We start from the raw sequence: 17425 nt of genomic DNA, 5'->3' as shown, positions 1-17425 counted from the left end.
CAAAGTGAAGAGATTCAAGTAAAAGTGGATCCAAATTTGAATGTCAGAGGAATAAATGTGCTCTCCCTCCAGTTAACTGAATAGCCAGAGAAGCTGCCAGAGCAGTTGATTAATGAGAGAAGTGGAGGGAGGAATGATGGGGGATCCGACAGAAAAATCAATAAATCATCCTCGCACAGAGACATTTTACATTTGATATTACCCACCTTTACTCCCTTAAATGAAGTCTGCTGCCTGATGCTGATGGCCAAAGGCTCCAGTGCTAGATTAAACAGCAGATGACTGGCACAGCCTGCCTTGTCCTGCGCTTGAGGTTAAAGGGTACTGACCTATTACCAGTAGTAAGAGTAGCGGACTTTTGGCAAGTGTACAGCATCTTTATGAGTGATAAAACCAAATTCACCAAATCCATAACATCTCAAAACTTACATACATACACCTCCATTTGATCTGATCAAATGAACATTCTGCATCCAGTGAGATAACTAAAGGCGTACTGTTTACTTATATTTAGCATACATTATATTGAATAATTGCCTGGTATTAAAAAAAAGAAAGAAAATCTACCAGACGTGAAGCCATTTAGGTCAGGATGTATTCGCGAGGGAATCTGTCTACCAAGTCTAGTGGCCAGCATCTTTGCCAACACAGAGATCAGAGTCATCCCTTCCTTTTTTTAAGCAGCCAATTAGATAAATATAAGCCTCGAAAAAGGACTATGAAACGGTTTTCTTCTCAGTGGAGTGTGTAATCATTCTGAACAGCAAGGGGGTGGCCTGATCACAGTAGGACTTTTTTAAACTGTGCACCAAACCCCTCTGGGCCTGCTGCCTTGCCGCTAGGAAATTATTTAATTGCCTCTTTAATTTGTCTGATAGTGAACTCAGAATCTAAATCAATTTAGGCAGATTCACTGATTTTAGGTAGATCGACAGAGTCTATGAATTCCTCTATATCATCATCTGATGCATTATAATTAGACATATATAGTTGTGCATGGAGATCTCTGAAATAGTTATTTATATCTGGAGGATTGGGTAAAAAATCCCCTGATGAGGTCTTAGTTTTGTAAACAGACCTGCTCACCTGGGTTTCCCGCAGTTGCCTGGCCAACAATTTGCCTGTGTTTTCATTCAATGCAAATTGCTTTTGTCTCATCCTCAGTATTTGCTTGTTTACCTGCTCACTCAAGATTGTGTTATATTCATTCTTCAATTTCAAGATACTATATGAATCTTTCATGGACAGAGAGGATATGTTTTTTCTGCTTTATCAAGCCGTGACTTAATTTCTTCTTCCACCTTTCCTTCTTTTTGGCAGCTTCATATGCAATCATTTTGCATCTTAGTACAAACTTAAAACATGGCCACAATGTAGAATCGGACACAGAACTATTATCATTCACTGTCCAAAAAATTAATCCATTACGGCTTTCATTAAATTTTGAAAATTATTATCTTGCAATAATTAAAGGGTGAAGCGCCAGGAATAGAAATTCCTAAGAAAAGACACATAGGTAAATAAACATGGTGAGAGAATGACTCATTAAATGAATAAATCCCAGATATTTTGTTTGCAGTACATTCGAGATAAGCGAAGAGTCCATTATAAAATAATCAATACAAGTGTATGTTTTATGAACACGAGAAGAAATGAATAATCTTCTTCTGCTGGGTGCTGTATTCTTCATATATCAACTTAAATTAAAGGATTGAAGCTAATTATTCAGCGTGGCTACTGAATGACTAGAAGGAGGAGGGCAGGTGGATTGGCGGCTGAGATAGAGATCAAGGTAAATATTATAATCACCACCTATAATCAAATTAGTAGAATTAATTTCTGGTAACAAATTAAAAACCTTTCGGGTCCTCTATATTACGTCCATTAATATTAAGACAAGTGGAATATTTGTAATTTCTCCTGAAACTATCAGATTCCTGCCAGAAGGTTCAGTGGTGAGATGAGATAATTGAAATGATACAGATTTCCTAAACAATATAGCGACCTCCCTAGCTTTAGATTAAAATGTGAATTGATAAATGTTAGAAAACCAGTAAGACCTCAGGCTGCTTCGAACAGAAGGCTTTATATATTTTTCTTGTAAGAATATAACATCAGGCGACAGATTTCCACGGAGCCCTTGGAAGCCCTAAAAAGTAAAAAAACTAAATACCTTACGTGGCCAAGTTAATATTTTGTAATGTTAATGTTACTGCTGCTTCTGGTTCTACTACTGCGTGTTTTGTGGCTGGTTGGTACAAAAATAAAGATGTTCGTTAACATATAAGGAGCAAACATGATATTGGATCCATTCTGTCAACGCACTCCTTTAAAAACACGTCTTACCCATGTTGAGTGTTATTGTTGATGGTGTTGGCAGCTTCTTCTCCTCCAACTGCTTCCGACAGCCACGTCTTTAACAAACCAGCAAAAGAAGTTAAGACCTGCGCAATGCATATACAAGTGATCTAATTCTTTATGCACACAATCTTAAGCATGTGTATGTGCGTGTATTGACCTCATATTTTGTGAGGTCCCCCCTCAGGCGGCCGATGTTCTGGGAAGTTTCTGTGATCTGTGGCTCCAGACTGGAGGGGTCTCCCATCTGTGGATTCTGCTCGTACACACCCTTCATCTTCTCCAGAGCATCACTGAGGTCAACCAGGGGGAGAAATGTGTTATTGTTTTTGAAAAGGGAGCACACATTAAGGAAGTTTGCAGTTAAGCTCTTCCTTAACAAAGAAAACTGATTCTTTTGCAGACCTTGCTTTTGTGCGCAGCAGTATTGTCAAATAGAAACAGGAAGCAAGTCTTCCCCAAACTGTTAAAATTAGGAAACACTATTGTTCACTAATTGAAACCAAGAGCCCAAGCCCATACCATTAAAACATTTCCGGCCAGCAAGAACACCAACAGAAGTTTGAGGACAACTTTGGCCACATAGGATACTATTGTCTGTATTTTGTGATAATTAAAACACGTTTACATCTTTCCTGTTGTGCAAACTTAAGGTTAAAACATTTGGTATTTATTTTTTTACACAAGCGAAGGAAGCATCTGTTTTAACAGCTGCACATTTTTAATCACATTTTCCCTTTTAATTCTACTGTCAATGAAATCGTGTAGCTGTCAAGTTCTCTTCGGTTCTAAAAAGAACGAAAACATATCAAGAAGGAATTTTTTTGTGGAAATGTATGGCCGCTAAGGTTAAATGAGGGGATACCTTTAGTCCAAAGTGCTTCAAACAACTTGCTTTTGATTCGGTTCAACAATGAATGCAGACCAACTCTCTACCTTTTCTTGTAATTTAACTATTCAAAAAGGGGTTCTGTGGTTTTTTTTGGGCTTTAGGGACGTTTGTAATGCTGTTGGTGGTGTTTTCATGTTTTCACCTTTGATCCTGCGCTTTCTGCAGCTCTTTGGTGATGTCATCAATCTTCGCCTGCAGCCTCTTCTTCTGCTGCTCCGGAGGAAGATGAGAGAAATCTTCCGCAGCAGGTGGCTACACACCAAACACACACATTCACACCACATACACACATAATAAGTATCCCAAACGTCATGTATACTTATCAGGAAGCACCACCAGATGTCACTCCTCCCTCTTTCTGTCTGTCTTTCCCGATGATAATACATTATCTTCAGGGAACTTGTTAGTCAAGACAAACTTAGAGAACAATGTCATTATTCTGTGTCAAGGTAACAATTGCCCTTTTTAAAAAGAGTCACAGCTTTAATGGGAAACCAGAGAAATTACAGAGAGGGAGAGAGAGGAGCATGACTAACATCCCATGACAATACCACTGAATTGAATCTGTGACGTTATGGGTTGGTGCAGACATGTACAACGAAGAAGACTCTTTACCCCGTGATGCTTCACCCCGTGATGCTTCACCAATAGACATTCAAGCATTAAAGCTAGGTTTAAGATGATATTACCAGGGAACCTTGGAGGGACTATCTTTTTAGAAAGACTGGAAAAAATGTTCATAGTCTTTGTTTGGATTACCCGAGCTATCTGGGATACTCTTTTCTAAAAGGGAATGTTGTTGTTCATATGTTGAATGCAAATTTTAATTTATAATCTTCTCCATTGTAGTGGATTGAAACAGATATCTTAAAATGTGATGTGAACGGATGTCAGTAAGAATATGTTATTGAGTGGGATTAAGTTGGATGGTAGAGGCTCTGCTGTCAAACAAAACATATATTCTTGACATTGTTTGCATTTGAAAAAATCTGTCTTGCTTATTTGTTCTTAGAAGGGTATGGAAAGGTGTTTTGTAAATTAGTACGGCATCACAGAATAAAGACTTAGGTCTCTGTGATCTTGTTCTGAGACAGATAGAGAAGTACATATCACCTACCTTCATGAGAAATATGCGTTTGATTTAATTTGATTGTACAAGAGTAATTGCAAACAGGTTAATTACCTTGCTAGCACAGGCAAATATTGGGGACTAAATGCACTATCAAACTGCACCAGTTGTTACAGGTGAGGTCATGTGAAGTCTGAACACACCTATATTTAAATGCAGCACAATTGAGTAGGCAAATTTAGGTGTTTAGTCTGATCAGTGGACACACTCACTCTGATGATAAGCCAAGTGATTTTTGCATCAGGTTGAACTTTTTATCTATGGCTGTTTTTTTTCAAAAAGAATGAACAAACAATCCAGAAAGAATACTGGAGAAAGCAGATGTGACTTTCTAGTGTTTGCAGGGTTCTGGTTTGTCTACATGACAGATTCATAACCATAGATGCTGTTTGTTTGGCAAAGGTGCAGATCTATGTTACCAAGGTTCTATGTTCCCAAACTCAGTGTTCTTTTAATGACACATTAAAGAGACCTTTCAAATCATATTTATGTTTTCAGCAAAAACTTTGCTGGTCAAATGTGAAATGTTCGTTTATCTGCCAAAAAGTCAAAATAATCCACTTCAATTGTATAGCTTTCTGTTGTTATAACCAATTAATCCATTCCCTCCATTTTGCTAGCAAGACAGTTTCCTTGACTTCTGGCTATTGATAGACACCCACATTTATTCCTTCTTCATTTGTTTGTTCTTACCACCTGAGATGTGAAGATAGTTTTTACATGCTTTTATTTCAATGTTAATGATCCTGGAAACATAGGATCCTGCAAATTGTGTAGCCCCTAGCATTTTGTGAAGTATTACACTGAATCCACCCACTCGGAGGTCAGTGCAGCATGGTCCTGTTTGCAATTACTCTACAAATTGAATTTTCCACTTGGAAAGAAAACCAGCACCAGAGTACTACATAAACACCTCTTAGTTCCACCTTCTATGTAACATTAGTAAGTGTTACCATGAGTTTTTCAGCATGCGTTATCTGGACAGAGAAAAAACGGACACTCAGTAGGTGCACAACAAACACAACTGGGAAACAAGCTTCTAGAATTACAAACATTCAAATGACGGCCATTTTGCTGTGACATCAAATTCAGAGAAAAGGAAGCTCAAATGCGGCTCGGAAAGATCCTGTGTGCTTATTTGCCAAGTCTAATCATTTTTCTGCTTTCTGGTTTATCAGTAGATAAAGAGACCATGGTGGTAAAACAAATTCTACAGGTCATATTTCAAGTTAAACAATAAACTTGACAGTCCATTAGTTATAGGTATTTCACCTGCTTACATTAGCATTCAAACACATACACTATGCATATAAACGCGATTCAATGTTAATTCAACCTAAGTGTAGCAGCTAAACACTGTATGCTCTGTGGAATTGGATTGAAGCTGTTTTACTTTTATATCACATAACACCCTCAAACGTTAATGCAAGCTAGGAATTGGTTTAATGCTAAAGCTAGCTAATATTAACATCCATTCCTGACATCATACCAAATACAGCACATGAATGCTTTTGTTATTGTTTCATGTAACCCCATCAAAAGGCAAAGTTAGCTAGCACGTGGTTGATCCTTCTGTAAGATAAGCATTCAATCATTGACCAATGCTAACTGGAATAGCCTACCGGTTATTTGTCTTTGTAAAGTGTCATGTAACTTTATCAAATGGTTATGTATACCGAAGTGGATGGATGTCAACATAACGTAAGTCTAGTCTTGCAAAATTGTATACAGCAGAATAGCATTGAAACACAATTTGAGCTTCCCACACTAAGTATGACATATGAGGAAAATGGGCTAAAAATTAAAAAGAAAATCCACAAAAGGGTCCAAATACAATCTACCTAAATGGCATCAATGAGACAAATACATAAGGGTGGTGACATTTAAAGATCTTGACTGGATGATGTAGCTTGGACCAGAGCAGATGTCGCCACTCACCCGGTGCTGTTTGTGTAATAAATTCAAGGTGAAAATCCTGGGTTTTACAGAGCGATTAAACTCTCTCAGACAGAGAGAGAGGGGGGAGTGCTGCAACTTGGAGAGGGATAAGGGGAGGGAGAGGGGGTGACTGCCCACCGGGAAAGGGGATGGGGGAGAGAAAGAAGGACGGGCAAACTGAAGAGGGGTGGAAAAAAAAAGACAAAGTTGAGAAAAAGGAGCAGAGGACGAGGAGCAAAGGATAGAGAAAATTACACTTCTAATGACAGGAAAAGACGTGAGATTGGAGTCAAACAGATGCACAGATTTCTGTTGTAAAGAGGACAATGAGTTAAAGACACAGCACAGGGTGTTTTAAGGCAAGTCTGTGCAGCAGACTGGAATTAGAATAGGCCCCGAGGGCAACAGGGTGGTGGGTTAAGACATGTCTGGAATGTGTGTTGAGTTTTATGTGTGTGCGCATTTGTTTTAAGGCATTGTTTTGACACCATGTGAGCGTCATTTTGCAGTTATTCAGTAATCAATGAATAAAATAGGATACGTACAAGAGAGCTGCTCTTTGACTTTACTTTAATTGTGAGATTGTTTTAAGTAGTTTGAAGGTGTCTGTAAATGAACATTCAAAAAGTGGTCAAACCTGTCAGTCGAGTCAGCTCTGACGCCTTTTATTCTTTTAGAAGTGTATTGTGAAATAGTGTAATCATATTTTTTTTTATAGTCAGTTTTATAAAGGATGAGTTATGTGATCATTATTTTCATGGATTACAAATCCCAGGAAAAGACCAAACTAACAATGAATTGATCCTCCACACAATGACTGAATAGCACATTTTTCTGAGCCCCAGACCTCCATTGTTCAACAAAAACAATTCAAATCACATTTATGAGTCACATTGTAGCTCTGGATGACAGGTTACTTTCTCACAATGAATGTGGGATTGAATACATTTTTTTTGTGTGTGTCATTCTTATCATTTATTGGTTTTTTTACAATAAAGTCTTGACAATAAAAAGGAAACATCCCAATCTATACAATAATCCTCAAAACGGAGTAGAGGCCTACATTCAAGACTTACTGTACTTATATAAACAAGTGGGCTAGTATTATCAATTTTGGTTTAAGTAAGTTTGTTTTGATGATTTTAAGTTTTGAAGGTTATGAGATCAAAATAAAATATTAAAAACAAGGAACTTTCTCTAATAATATATTATGTAATTATATAAAGAAAAGAAAATACACATGTAGACGTACTAAGTGCTCCCTGAAGGACTAGTTTTCTTTATGAGTTAATACTTATGATGTGACTGAGAATATCTGTATAAAAGTTTGTCTTGATTTAACTCATGTCCATATCAAGTGTTTCACATGTTAAGAAAACATGTACATATAACAATAGTTACAACTTGAAAGATAGAACTTTAGATAATAACAACCAATAGGTTTTATCAAAACACAGCTTATGAGAAGGTAATGTGGAGATCATTCTAAAGAAAATAACCTGTTTGTTGGATGCATCTAGGACTTGTACTGATGTATTTGATGTATTTGTCTGTGTTTTATTAAGTATATGTGACTCTCCCTGCAACCTATGGGTATAAATAAAGTAACCTGAAGCTGAAGCTGGTAAACACTATAAATTATTAACATTTTAAAATTGTATTAAGATATTATAATGCTCTTGAAGCCTGCAATTAAACTCTCATTCGAGTGAGTTCATAAATTATGCAGAAATTATTTTAATCATCTTTCTAAACTCTCATTATTCAGTTTGGTCTCAGGTTTTCATAGTGAATTTAATGAGCTTTAATATATATTTATTCAAGTTTTAATATGACAATAACATAGACTTTAAGGCTTCTAATTAAAACTGTAAAACAGTCAACTGAATTATGTGGGTGCTTATTTTTGTCTCCAATTGTGGATTGACTTTAAAAAAAAAAAGAGCATGTAGTGTTTCAACAGAGACTTACCATCAGCCTTGTTAATCAAGTGAGATCTATTAGAAACAACAGGATCATTCTGACCTTGTTAGGAGGTTGTTAGCCCTGAATAGTTTAGCTACATTAGAAGAACGGGACAGGGAAGATTTTCAGGTTGTCAGAATCAGGCGAAGCAGGCAATAGAGGAGAGGCTGTGAATGTCTTGGCCTTGAGAAGCTGCACTATGCAAGCTCAAAGAGAGACACGTCTGAAGTGAGCAGAGTAAAAAAATCACCTTGTTCTTCTTGCTGAAAGGCCAGAGCTTGGCACGCACTTTGGGTGGGTTTAGACTTGAGTCAGAGGTCGCTGGTTTGATACCTTGGCTGTAGTCTTCAAACTCCACATCTCCAGGTCGCTCAAAACCAGACTTGTGCTGCTCTATAAACAGAAGCGAGTCCTGCAGGGGGACGAACAGATAAAGAGATTAAGTGTTTAATCAGTGGATATGATTTCAGAGTTAACCAAGGTTTGTTTGTGTTATATCACTGAGCAAGATATGTTATAGAATAAACTTAAATGTTAAATATCTATAAGCTATACCAACACCAGACACTTTTTAAAACCAAGTTTGGCTGGTAACTTTTTAAAATCAGAGAGAAAAACAACAAAACACAGAACATACATCATACATAGACATGTTCAGAGTCTAATATGTACCTGTTTCTCATTTATTTTTACACCTGCTGCAGAGATTCCTTCTAAACACTTGGAAATGATGGGCTGCACTTTCTTCTCTATCTCTGAAAACTGGCAGTAACCCTCTGCCAGCTTCCGAATCCTCCGCTCGTCCATGTCCTGCATCATCTGTTCCACACACACAAATACAACTGCTTCTTTCAGTCAATGTTATTATACACGTTGTCTGTGTATGAATTCTGTACATTACAGTAGATGCCTATACAAACATTGGGGTCTACCTTTTGACAGACAGCACAAGGGTGTGTCATTTATTTCATTTATTTGCCGTATGAGCGCTGCACGATTTAGAATGTGTGTACTGTATGAATGTGTTTGTTTTTTTCTCACATTGAAGATCTGTGGTATCTCTGTGTAGTAGAAGAAGTTTTGTTCCTTGTTGTATTTCTGGAGCTGAGCAGCGTAGTCGTTCCTGCACTCCTCCGCTGTGTGTGTGCGGGAGTGGGCATGCTGCTTGGCCTTCAGAGCGAAAGATAGGTGGAAGGACAGAGGAGAAAGGGAGGGGAGGATGAAAGGATGCAGGAAGAGGGAGAAATGAAGAGATGCAAAACAAAATGCAAAGTGGGATTATGGGGAGGCCGTGGGATGGTCAGAGAGGGAGTCACGCGTAGGTGAAATTGCCCATTGAGGTAAACAGACAAAGACAGTTTTTTTTTTTTTACTGAAAACATCTTAAAACCTGAGGCTAAAAAAAATCAGTGCCAATCTCTTTGTCTGTGTGTGTGTACCTTCTCAACATCCAGTTTGGTGGCATTGAGGTCGCTCTCTGTTTTCTCTGCTTGTTGTGTGGCTTTGTCGGCCTCGGCCCACTCCTTTGCAAAGCGCTTCTTAGTCTGCATACACAATCAAATATACATGAATAATGCAAAGAGCTTTAGTTAGTATTAAAAATGCAAAAGTCCTCAATAACCAAGGTATCTAAACTTTTCTTTATCATTTTTTATCTATCAATACCTGTTCCTAAACAATTATTGCACTACATTAACCCTCACTCCTACTGGTGTGGATTGAGTTTTTAGATTTGTGTGAGATATACCGTATATACACAGTCACAATAGAGATACTTAAAATGAACTAAATCCACCAAATACTGTAATTTAAGTCAAAATTAACAAGAATTACAAACAGCAGATTATTGTGTCTTGGTTTCAAGAAAGGCTCTGCAGTTTTGTTTAATTGAATTTGGCCTGCCAACCCCAGAAAAATGAAATTTAATGTGGTTGGTGCAGTGGAATTGTCAAGTAATCAGAAATACCAAATACCAGTTAATTAATGTATTAGACCTTTTATATAGAATGTATCTGTCATAGTTAATGACGTCATTAGTATTTATGTATGAAGTCTGGATTGATTGCAGTGACAGAGGAAGTTTTCAGATATGAGTCTACTCACTGTAAAAGTACTCTTTAAGGAGGAAAAGTCAGAAACTGTGCTCAGAGTATTAAGAAACTACTTGATGTAAAACATGAACCTCTGTAAAATCTACACCATTGCATAATATGATATTAGATCGTTATCATGTAAACAAAGGCTTTTGGTCACTGGACCGTAAGCTCTTTCACGTTAGACTCCTTAGAATTTTTATTATACAATGGGGAAAAAAACTGAACCATTTAGTGGCAAAGTGTGCCTCAAGGATTACTGCCTTATAAAACTGGAGAAAAAAAACCCTGGATGTAAACAGTGTCACCTAGATGTATTCAGCTAGATGTACCTGTTTTAATCTTTCTTTGTCCCACAATAGGCTGCCTGTGTGGTTTCAGGAACAATATTACAGTGGTAATGTACATTCAGTGTTTCCCACACACATTTTAACTGGGCCACCTATTCAGGTAACACAATGGTCGGTAGATCTGGCAACACATTTTAGATCTGCAATCATTTAATACGTGCTCACTCTCAGCTTGCTCCATTTATTCACAAAATATTCTTTGTGGCCGCAAACCCACCACGATTGTCCAGTGAAAAATGAAGAAGCACTAGAACAAGTTTTAAGAACCAGCCTGTAAAATCAAGCAATACAGCACCAACGTTGCAGAAGGAACATATTGCATTATTTATTGGCTATGTACATATATTTTTTTTATATTGCTTTATTCAGGTTGTTCCCACTAATAGCACATTTTTTAATTTAGCTTTTTTCATGTTGTCATTTGGTCTCCCTCATCATGTCGTCTTGTACTGTGGATTGTTTGAGTAAAAAGAGGCAAACTCACTCACTGTAAAGCATATCTACCTACGGGTACAAAGAAAGTAACATGCTACCTCACGTCACCTTTTACCCGCGAAAGTAGGAAAAGATATAGTTTTAAAAGTTTTTGAACATTTATGTTCTCCTTCAATTTTCTTGAAATCCAGACACTGAGGCATATTAAATTATACATATGAGTAAATTATAAATATATTTCTGAGATAGAGAGTGTTTAAATCTTACACTTCTCAAAACTTCTTAGACTACTCAAACTTATTTTCAAGTCGTGTAAAAATAGGCAGTATATAAACAAGAATACACACAATTCAATATATAGGAAGAATAAAGTTACCTCAAATAAATGGATGATGAATACATATTAGCTTAATTAGCTGGTTTCGACCTCAACTAAACAAGCTAAAAAAGGGTCTAAACTATGTCCCAAAATAATCTGCTTGCTGAGATAACACAAAGTAAAAATCAACAAAAACAAAAGACTCACACTTTCTAGTTGTTTAAAGCTGATCTCTAGATTCTGCTGGGCTTTCTTGGCATCAGACAGGTGCTGAGGAAAGAAGAGGTAAAAGATGATGACAGAGCAGGGCAGGCTGCAGCCTTTTATAATAATAATACATTTTATTTATAACACACTCTACATTTGAAACAAAGTGCAGCAATTTGGAATTAAAGCATTAAAATAAAAACTATTCGCTCTGCAGAGAGGGTGATTGGCTGCAATCTACCATCTCTCCACGACCTGTACACTCTCAGCACCCTGAGGCATGCAGGTAAGATTGTGGCCGACCCTTTCACCTCAGACATGGATTATTTGAGACCCTCCCCTCTGGCAAGAGGCTGCGGTCCATCAGCACCAAAACCTTACGCTATAAGATCAGTTTCTTCCCCTCTGCTGCCAGCCTCATTTATAATGTCCCTGCCTTCCCCCCATCCCCCTCTTAACACAGACTCTCACCCAGCCCCGCAGTCAGAGAACATTAAAGTGATGTGAAGGCTTAATCAGATTTTATGCGTTACATTATCTCACACTAGACTTGAGCATTTTCTGTTTATACTGCACACTGTGTGGAAACTTATACTGTAAGATATGTGCACTGTAAATCATGCACATACCTGCACAACTGTAAAGCTCCTCCACTGCATGTTTTGTACATGTTGTGTTCTTTATATTCTATTATGTATTTTTTATATTGCTTTTATCTTATTCTATTTAAGTTCCCTGTCAGCCGGAGCACTGCTGTTTTATTGCGTCTTACTATCTTTGTTTTATTTCTTTGGTAATTGTTTCGCACCATAGCACCAAGTCAAACTCCTTGTATGTTTAAATGTACCTTGACAATTAAAAAAACAATCCTGACATAACTAACGATATATCACGTCAATCTGCAAAATCCCCAGTCCTTCTTTCTCCCATCCCTCCCTTGTGTGCTCTCCCTTCCTCTCTCACTGTTTTGCGTTCCTGTTTGAGATCCTGAAGGTATTTGGTGAGTTCCACACAGATGCCGGTTATCATGTTTTCAGCAATGAGCTCCCGTTGGCCGGCGTAATCACTCAGCTCATTCAGGATCTCCTGTAATGATGCATGATTGCTGAATCTGCAACACGGAGGAAAGACAGTAAAGAAAATCATCAACAGCAGAGAAACAAGGATTAAATTTAGTGTTTGCTTAGACCTGCCCCCAAACAGAAATTTAAGGATAATGTTTATAATTTTATTTTGCCTTTCTAAACTAAAAAAATACAACAGCCCTGCGTGTTTATCTTATAGACTGTAAATACTAGTGGACAAAGCCTGAGTGATGTCATTGGTTATTGTAGGGGTCAATTACATTCACTGCGACATAACACATTTCATATTAGTTAACTAACTAGCTAGCCTGCTAGCGAAACTATCGGCGCAGAGGGGCAGGAAACGTTGCCTTGGTAACAGTGAGATCCACTAATCAGAGAAGTCGCTGACATTATGGCTAATAATCAAATCAGCGATGGAGAAAATACATGGGATTTTTACTTCCAGAACCACACTGTTGAGCTCTGGCCTATCTCTAACTATCTGGGAACTCAAAATGTACTGCAGTATTTTAGTAAAACGTTTACTACCTTTAAAAATCTACAATGTTGGAGAGCTTTATATGCTTACAGTAGCTTATCTGCTTACAAATAAAATTGCTAGGTAAAATAAGGTAAAATAGGGGCACTGATGGCCTAGAGGTTAGGTCGTGCCCCATGGATGGAGGCTCTAATCCGCCAAGCAGACAGCCCAGGTTCAAATCCCACATGTCAATCCCCACTATCTCTACTAGTTTCCTTCTCTATCTACTGTCCAATCTTATTACAGCCAAATAAGGTCAAATAAGTGTAGTGAAGGAAACTGGACATGATTTAATTCTCTTACTTGCAGTCTTGTTCGTCTTTGCTCCCTCGTTTAGCGTACTTCTTTGAAAGACTTCTGTAAGACAGAAAAAAACAAAGCAGATACAAACACATGAATGCACAAACACGGACACAATCCAAAATCATGTGAATATAACCCGACATTTAGAAACAGGCTCATTAACCTGAGGCACACCTGAGTTGCTTGGCATAACTTTGTTCAATCTCTGTCCGTTCCTTCACAAACTTTATGTATCGCTCCACCAGGTCGAGACCTGACTGCGTGTGCTTGTCAATGTGGTCATACTGGTCCTAAAAGAGAAGACAGAACACGCGTTTTAATATTTCACATGTATCGGCACACAACCACCTCAAGCATTTGTTTAAAAAAAAAAACTCATCAACATACACTTACAAAGTGCAGTCTTAATGATTTTGTGCACATTTATTTGTAACTTTTTTGGGGGGCTTTATTGCCTTTATGGGATAGGAGAGCTGAAGAGAGAAAAGAAATGCTGGGAGGAAAGAGTGGGGGATGACATGCAGCAAAGGACAGAGGTCGAATTCAAACCCACAGTTACTGCTGTGAGGACCATAGCCTCCGTACATTGGGGGGCACAGCATAACTACTAGGCTATCTGACACACCTTGTTCATATTTATATTGTTTGGCATGGTCCTCTGGTGCTCTATGACATAAAATAAAGAGTGCGTTTACAAGGACTTCAGTATCAATTTCAACTGAGTGTTAAATTAAAGATAAAGTTAGATCAGAGTCAGTGCTATGCACAAAGAAAATGTATTGTGTTTTATAATGTGAGATTGACCTTGAACCTACACACAACAGAGACAACCAAGTACTCATAGGTCCAACAAAATGAATTGCTTCATCTGTTGACAAGTGAAAGCAAAAGCAGTTCAAGTAACATCGAAAGAAGAGAAGAAGAAGTGAATCTGTCTGCAGTACAGCCTGATGGAGTATCACTAAGGAAGTGTCTGCTGATCCAAGTGGATCGAAGACTCCAAAGTACAGCTCAAATGCTTTGTTCTTTCATTTAACTATTTCATTATAATCTTTATCACACATTATATCATCGATCCTTTATTATATGATATTTCCTTTATGATATTATCATCAGTGTTGTCTTCTGCTCCTATAATAAATGTGTGCAGTCATATAGAGTATGATGATTATTATCTTTATTTATAGTATTTGATTGATAAATTGATCATCTCTTTTCACACAAACAGACACACACACCCGATGAAACCAAACTCTCCTTTCAACATTCCTATCTTGCTATTCACATCTAGCCTTCAAAACACTCGTAAAAATACACACACACACACACACACACACACACACACACACACACTCACACAAACCGGTTGGACAGGTAACACAGTAGTTTAAATCTACATCTACAGACTTACAGTGACTTTCATTGAATATGAATGTGAGCACAAAACACAGAAGAATCGGGACACACAAAGCAACAGGGAGGTTCTGCTGTTGTGAAATACAAAAAAAAAGACTCCACCTTTTTAGTGGTGTGTGTGTGTGTGTGTGTGTGTGTGTGTGTGTGTGTGTGTGTGTGTGTGTGTGTGTGTGTGTGTGTGTGTGTGTGTGTGTGTGTGTGTGTGTGTGTGTGTGTGTGTGTGTGTGTGTGTGTGTAAGTCATTTGGAGCTAGAGACACAGATATTTAGTCCTCAGAGGAGATGGGAAGCTAAATGGAGATCTTACAGTAACACAGATAGAAATGTCCTGGATAAAAGCTGGCCTGGGGAAAGAACCGGATACTTAAACACCAGGGGGAAAAGGAGTAAAATGGAAGTTTTAGCTGGGAACAAGCTGGAAATCAGAAGGACAAGAAACAAACAGCAGATGATGAAGAGATTAAAGAGGTTTATGGAGAGATATATTCCTGCATGTTTTTACACCGTCTGCTGCTACGCTCCATTACTCCTCCTGCATGTTTGTGGGAGCGGAGGAAACACTGATAGTGAGACGGAGAGGGTTCAGGAATGAGATAATCATTAGCTCAGTGTGAACCTCCGCCCTGTGACTGACGGTCCCAGGGGCCTCTCCAAACCCTGGAACCAGTCAGACTAGTCCCACCCCTCTCTGTGACGCAGCAGCAGCAGCAGCAGCAGCAGCAACAGCAGCAACAGCAGCAAGCAGAGGTGTTTCCTGAATCCAGCTTTAGTCAGAGGTCAAATTCTAGCTCACCTCAATCATAATGAAAGCTACAAAACAGCCGGACTTGGAGGAACCAGCAGCGTGTAAATCCAACCCTTAGTTTGAGTGAAATCCTCAGTGTTGTTTACAGAATATGTTTCTGATTTACTCATGAAATTAAAAAAAAGTTTTATCTGTATATTTAGCTGACACATTTTGGTTTAACAACTCTTTTACAACAAATGCAGCGCTAAACAGACACACTGCATCACCCGGCCTGTGTTTAACTGGAGGACTAATCTCAGAGGTGCATCATTAAACTACGAACACATATTCACAGCAGGATTTAGGAAATTAGTCTGTTTGCTCTTCATAGCCATGCCATAAACTGCGATCAAGAACACTTACTGTAGCCTACAATAACATGCAAGTTATACCACATATTTGGTTGGTTTGAATCTGAAATCATTGGCCTATTAGTCCTTTGTTTTACTACCTAAAACTCTTTGATCTTAAAAAAGTAACGTTCAATTTCGGCTATTTGTGTTTCTTTATTTTTTTTAAGTGTCAAGCGTGACGGATAACAGATTACAAGTTACATAGCAAAATGTCGAAGATTCCTTTCTGTATGCGTTTAAATGTGAGGATTTCCTGCCTTCCTGAGTTGTAGGAGGTAGTAAACAGGATGTCTTTTGGATTTGGACTGCTGGACGGGCAAAAAAGCTGAATCTGTTCTTACATTTTCCCCCCAACTTACATACATTTTATAGACCAAATAACTGACGGAGGAAGGCTATTCGAAATGAAACCAATAGTTACTGCTCTTTAAATGCTTACTGACACCACATGGAGACACTTTCGGTGGTGTGAGTGATGATGAGGAGGCTGTCTGACCTGATAGGAGACACTGACCAGATACAGACACAATTAAGCTTTCAGCAAAGTAGACAACTCTGCCAGACAACTCAACACTTTCTCAAGAGTGCTGTCACACAGAAAAGCTCAGGTACAAGCATGTTTGGAGGTGTAGGACACCCTTAGTCCACAGGGTAAAGATAAGGTGGCCAGAAAGGGTCATAAAGCTCTCCTCTCTGCTTGTGATTAGGTATGCAGCAGGAGTTGCGAAATCCTCCTCTGGCTGCAGCTTTTACAGACACACTCCTGCTGTTGTCTCAAGATTACTTAACCCAGGCCTGTCGTGGAAAAAACAGGAGCCCAGTGTAGCCTACATACTGTGCAGACGACAACAGCAGGCTATAGCAACACGAACAACTCTTAAGGGACGTTGGAGGTATTTCTTTGTATAATGACTTCTCTGTGTCAGCTGTCAAACTCACCCAAAGGTCTGTTCCCCAGTCCATATCCGCAAACGTTCAGCTCCTCTCTGTTGTTTTTAAGAGCAAAGAAAAAGAAAATAAACAGGTGGTGTTGAGGCGGTAAAGGTGTAAAAAAAAAAAAAAAAAACTCCTCTCCAAATTCAAAATAGATTCCACAAGAAGTTTTGCGTCTCGAAAGCGGAGATGGCGAAGGAAATGTTTGGAGGAAGTCTACGCCTTCTCCTTGGCACGGAGGCGGCTGTCCTGTTTCTTCTAGCAAGGGAGAGAGAAAAAAAAAAAAACGTTCAGGCGCTTTTTCCTGAAACAAGTTTGGGTCCCAGAGAGAGAGAGAGAG

The 17425-nt window shown here is 38.5% G+C and overlaps 1 protein-coding gene across 3 annotated transcripts in view; it reads right to left on the bottom strand.

Annotated features, from left to right (window-relative positions):
• trip10b (thyroid hormone receptor interactor 10b) overlaps nucleotides 1–17425 on the bottom strand; it is a 21446-nt gene extending 4021 nt beyond the window's left edge. Inside the window, exons 1-13 of one of the 3 annotated variants that reach the window (XM_065955964.1) lie at nucleotides 17092–17425; nucleotides 13772–13887; nucleotides 13598–13651; nucleotides 12650–12797; nucleotides 11687–11749; nucleotides 9722–9826; nucleotides 9324–9452; nucleotides 8955–9101; nucleotides 8533–8694; nucleotides 6318–6494; nucleotides 3393–3502; nucleotides 2519–2651; nucleotides 2347–2414 (exon numbers count right to left, since the gene is read on the bottom strand). In XM_065955964.1, coding sequence (XP_065812036.1) covers nucleotides 2347–2414; nucleotides 2519–2651; nucleotides 3393–3502; nucleotides 6318–6494; nucleotides 8533–8694; nucleotides 8955–9101; nucleotides 9324–9452; nucleotides 9722–9826; nucleotides 11687–11749; nucleotides 12650–12797; nucleotides 13598–13651; nucleotides 13772–13887; nucleotides 17092–17115 — 1436 coding nt within the window. In that variant the 5' untranslated portion in view covers nucleotides 17116–17425. Of the gene's footprint in view, nucleotides 1–2346; nucleotides 2415–2518; nucleotides 2652–3392; nucleotides 3503–5332; nucleotides 5357–6317; nucleotides 6495–8532; nucleotides 8695–8954; nucleotides 9102–9323; nucleotides 9453–9721; nucleotides 9827–11686; nucleotides 11750–12649; nucleotides 12798–13597; nucleotides 13652–13771; nucleotides 13888–17091 lie in introns of all 3 variants that reach the window. The other 2 variants (XM_020643105.3, XM_020643113.3) reach the window with 2 other exon arrangements.

Source organism: Labrus bergylta, chromosome 1 (assembly GCF_963930695.1).
Source record: "Labrus bergylta chromosome 1, fLabBer1.1, whole genome shotgun sequence".
Classification (NCBI taxonomy): domain Eukaryota; kingdom Metazoa; phylum Chordata; class Actinopteri; order Labriformes; family Labridae; genus Labrus; species Labrus bergylta.
The sequence above is the reverse complement of the archived record's forward strand: the minus strand, read 5'-3'. Positions and strand labels throughout refer to the sequence as shown.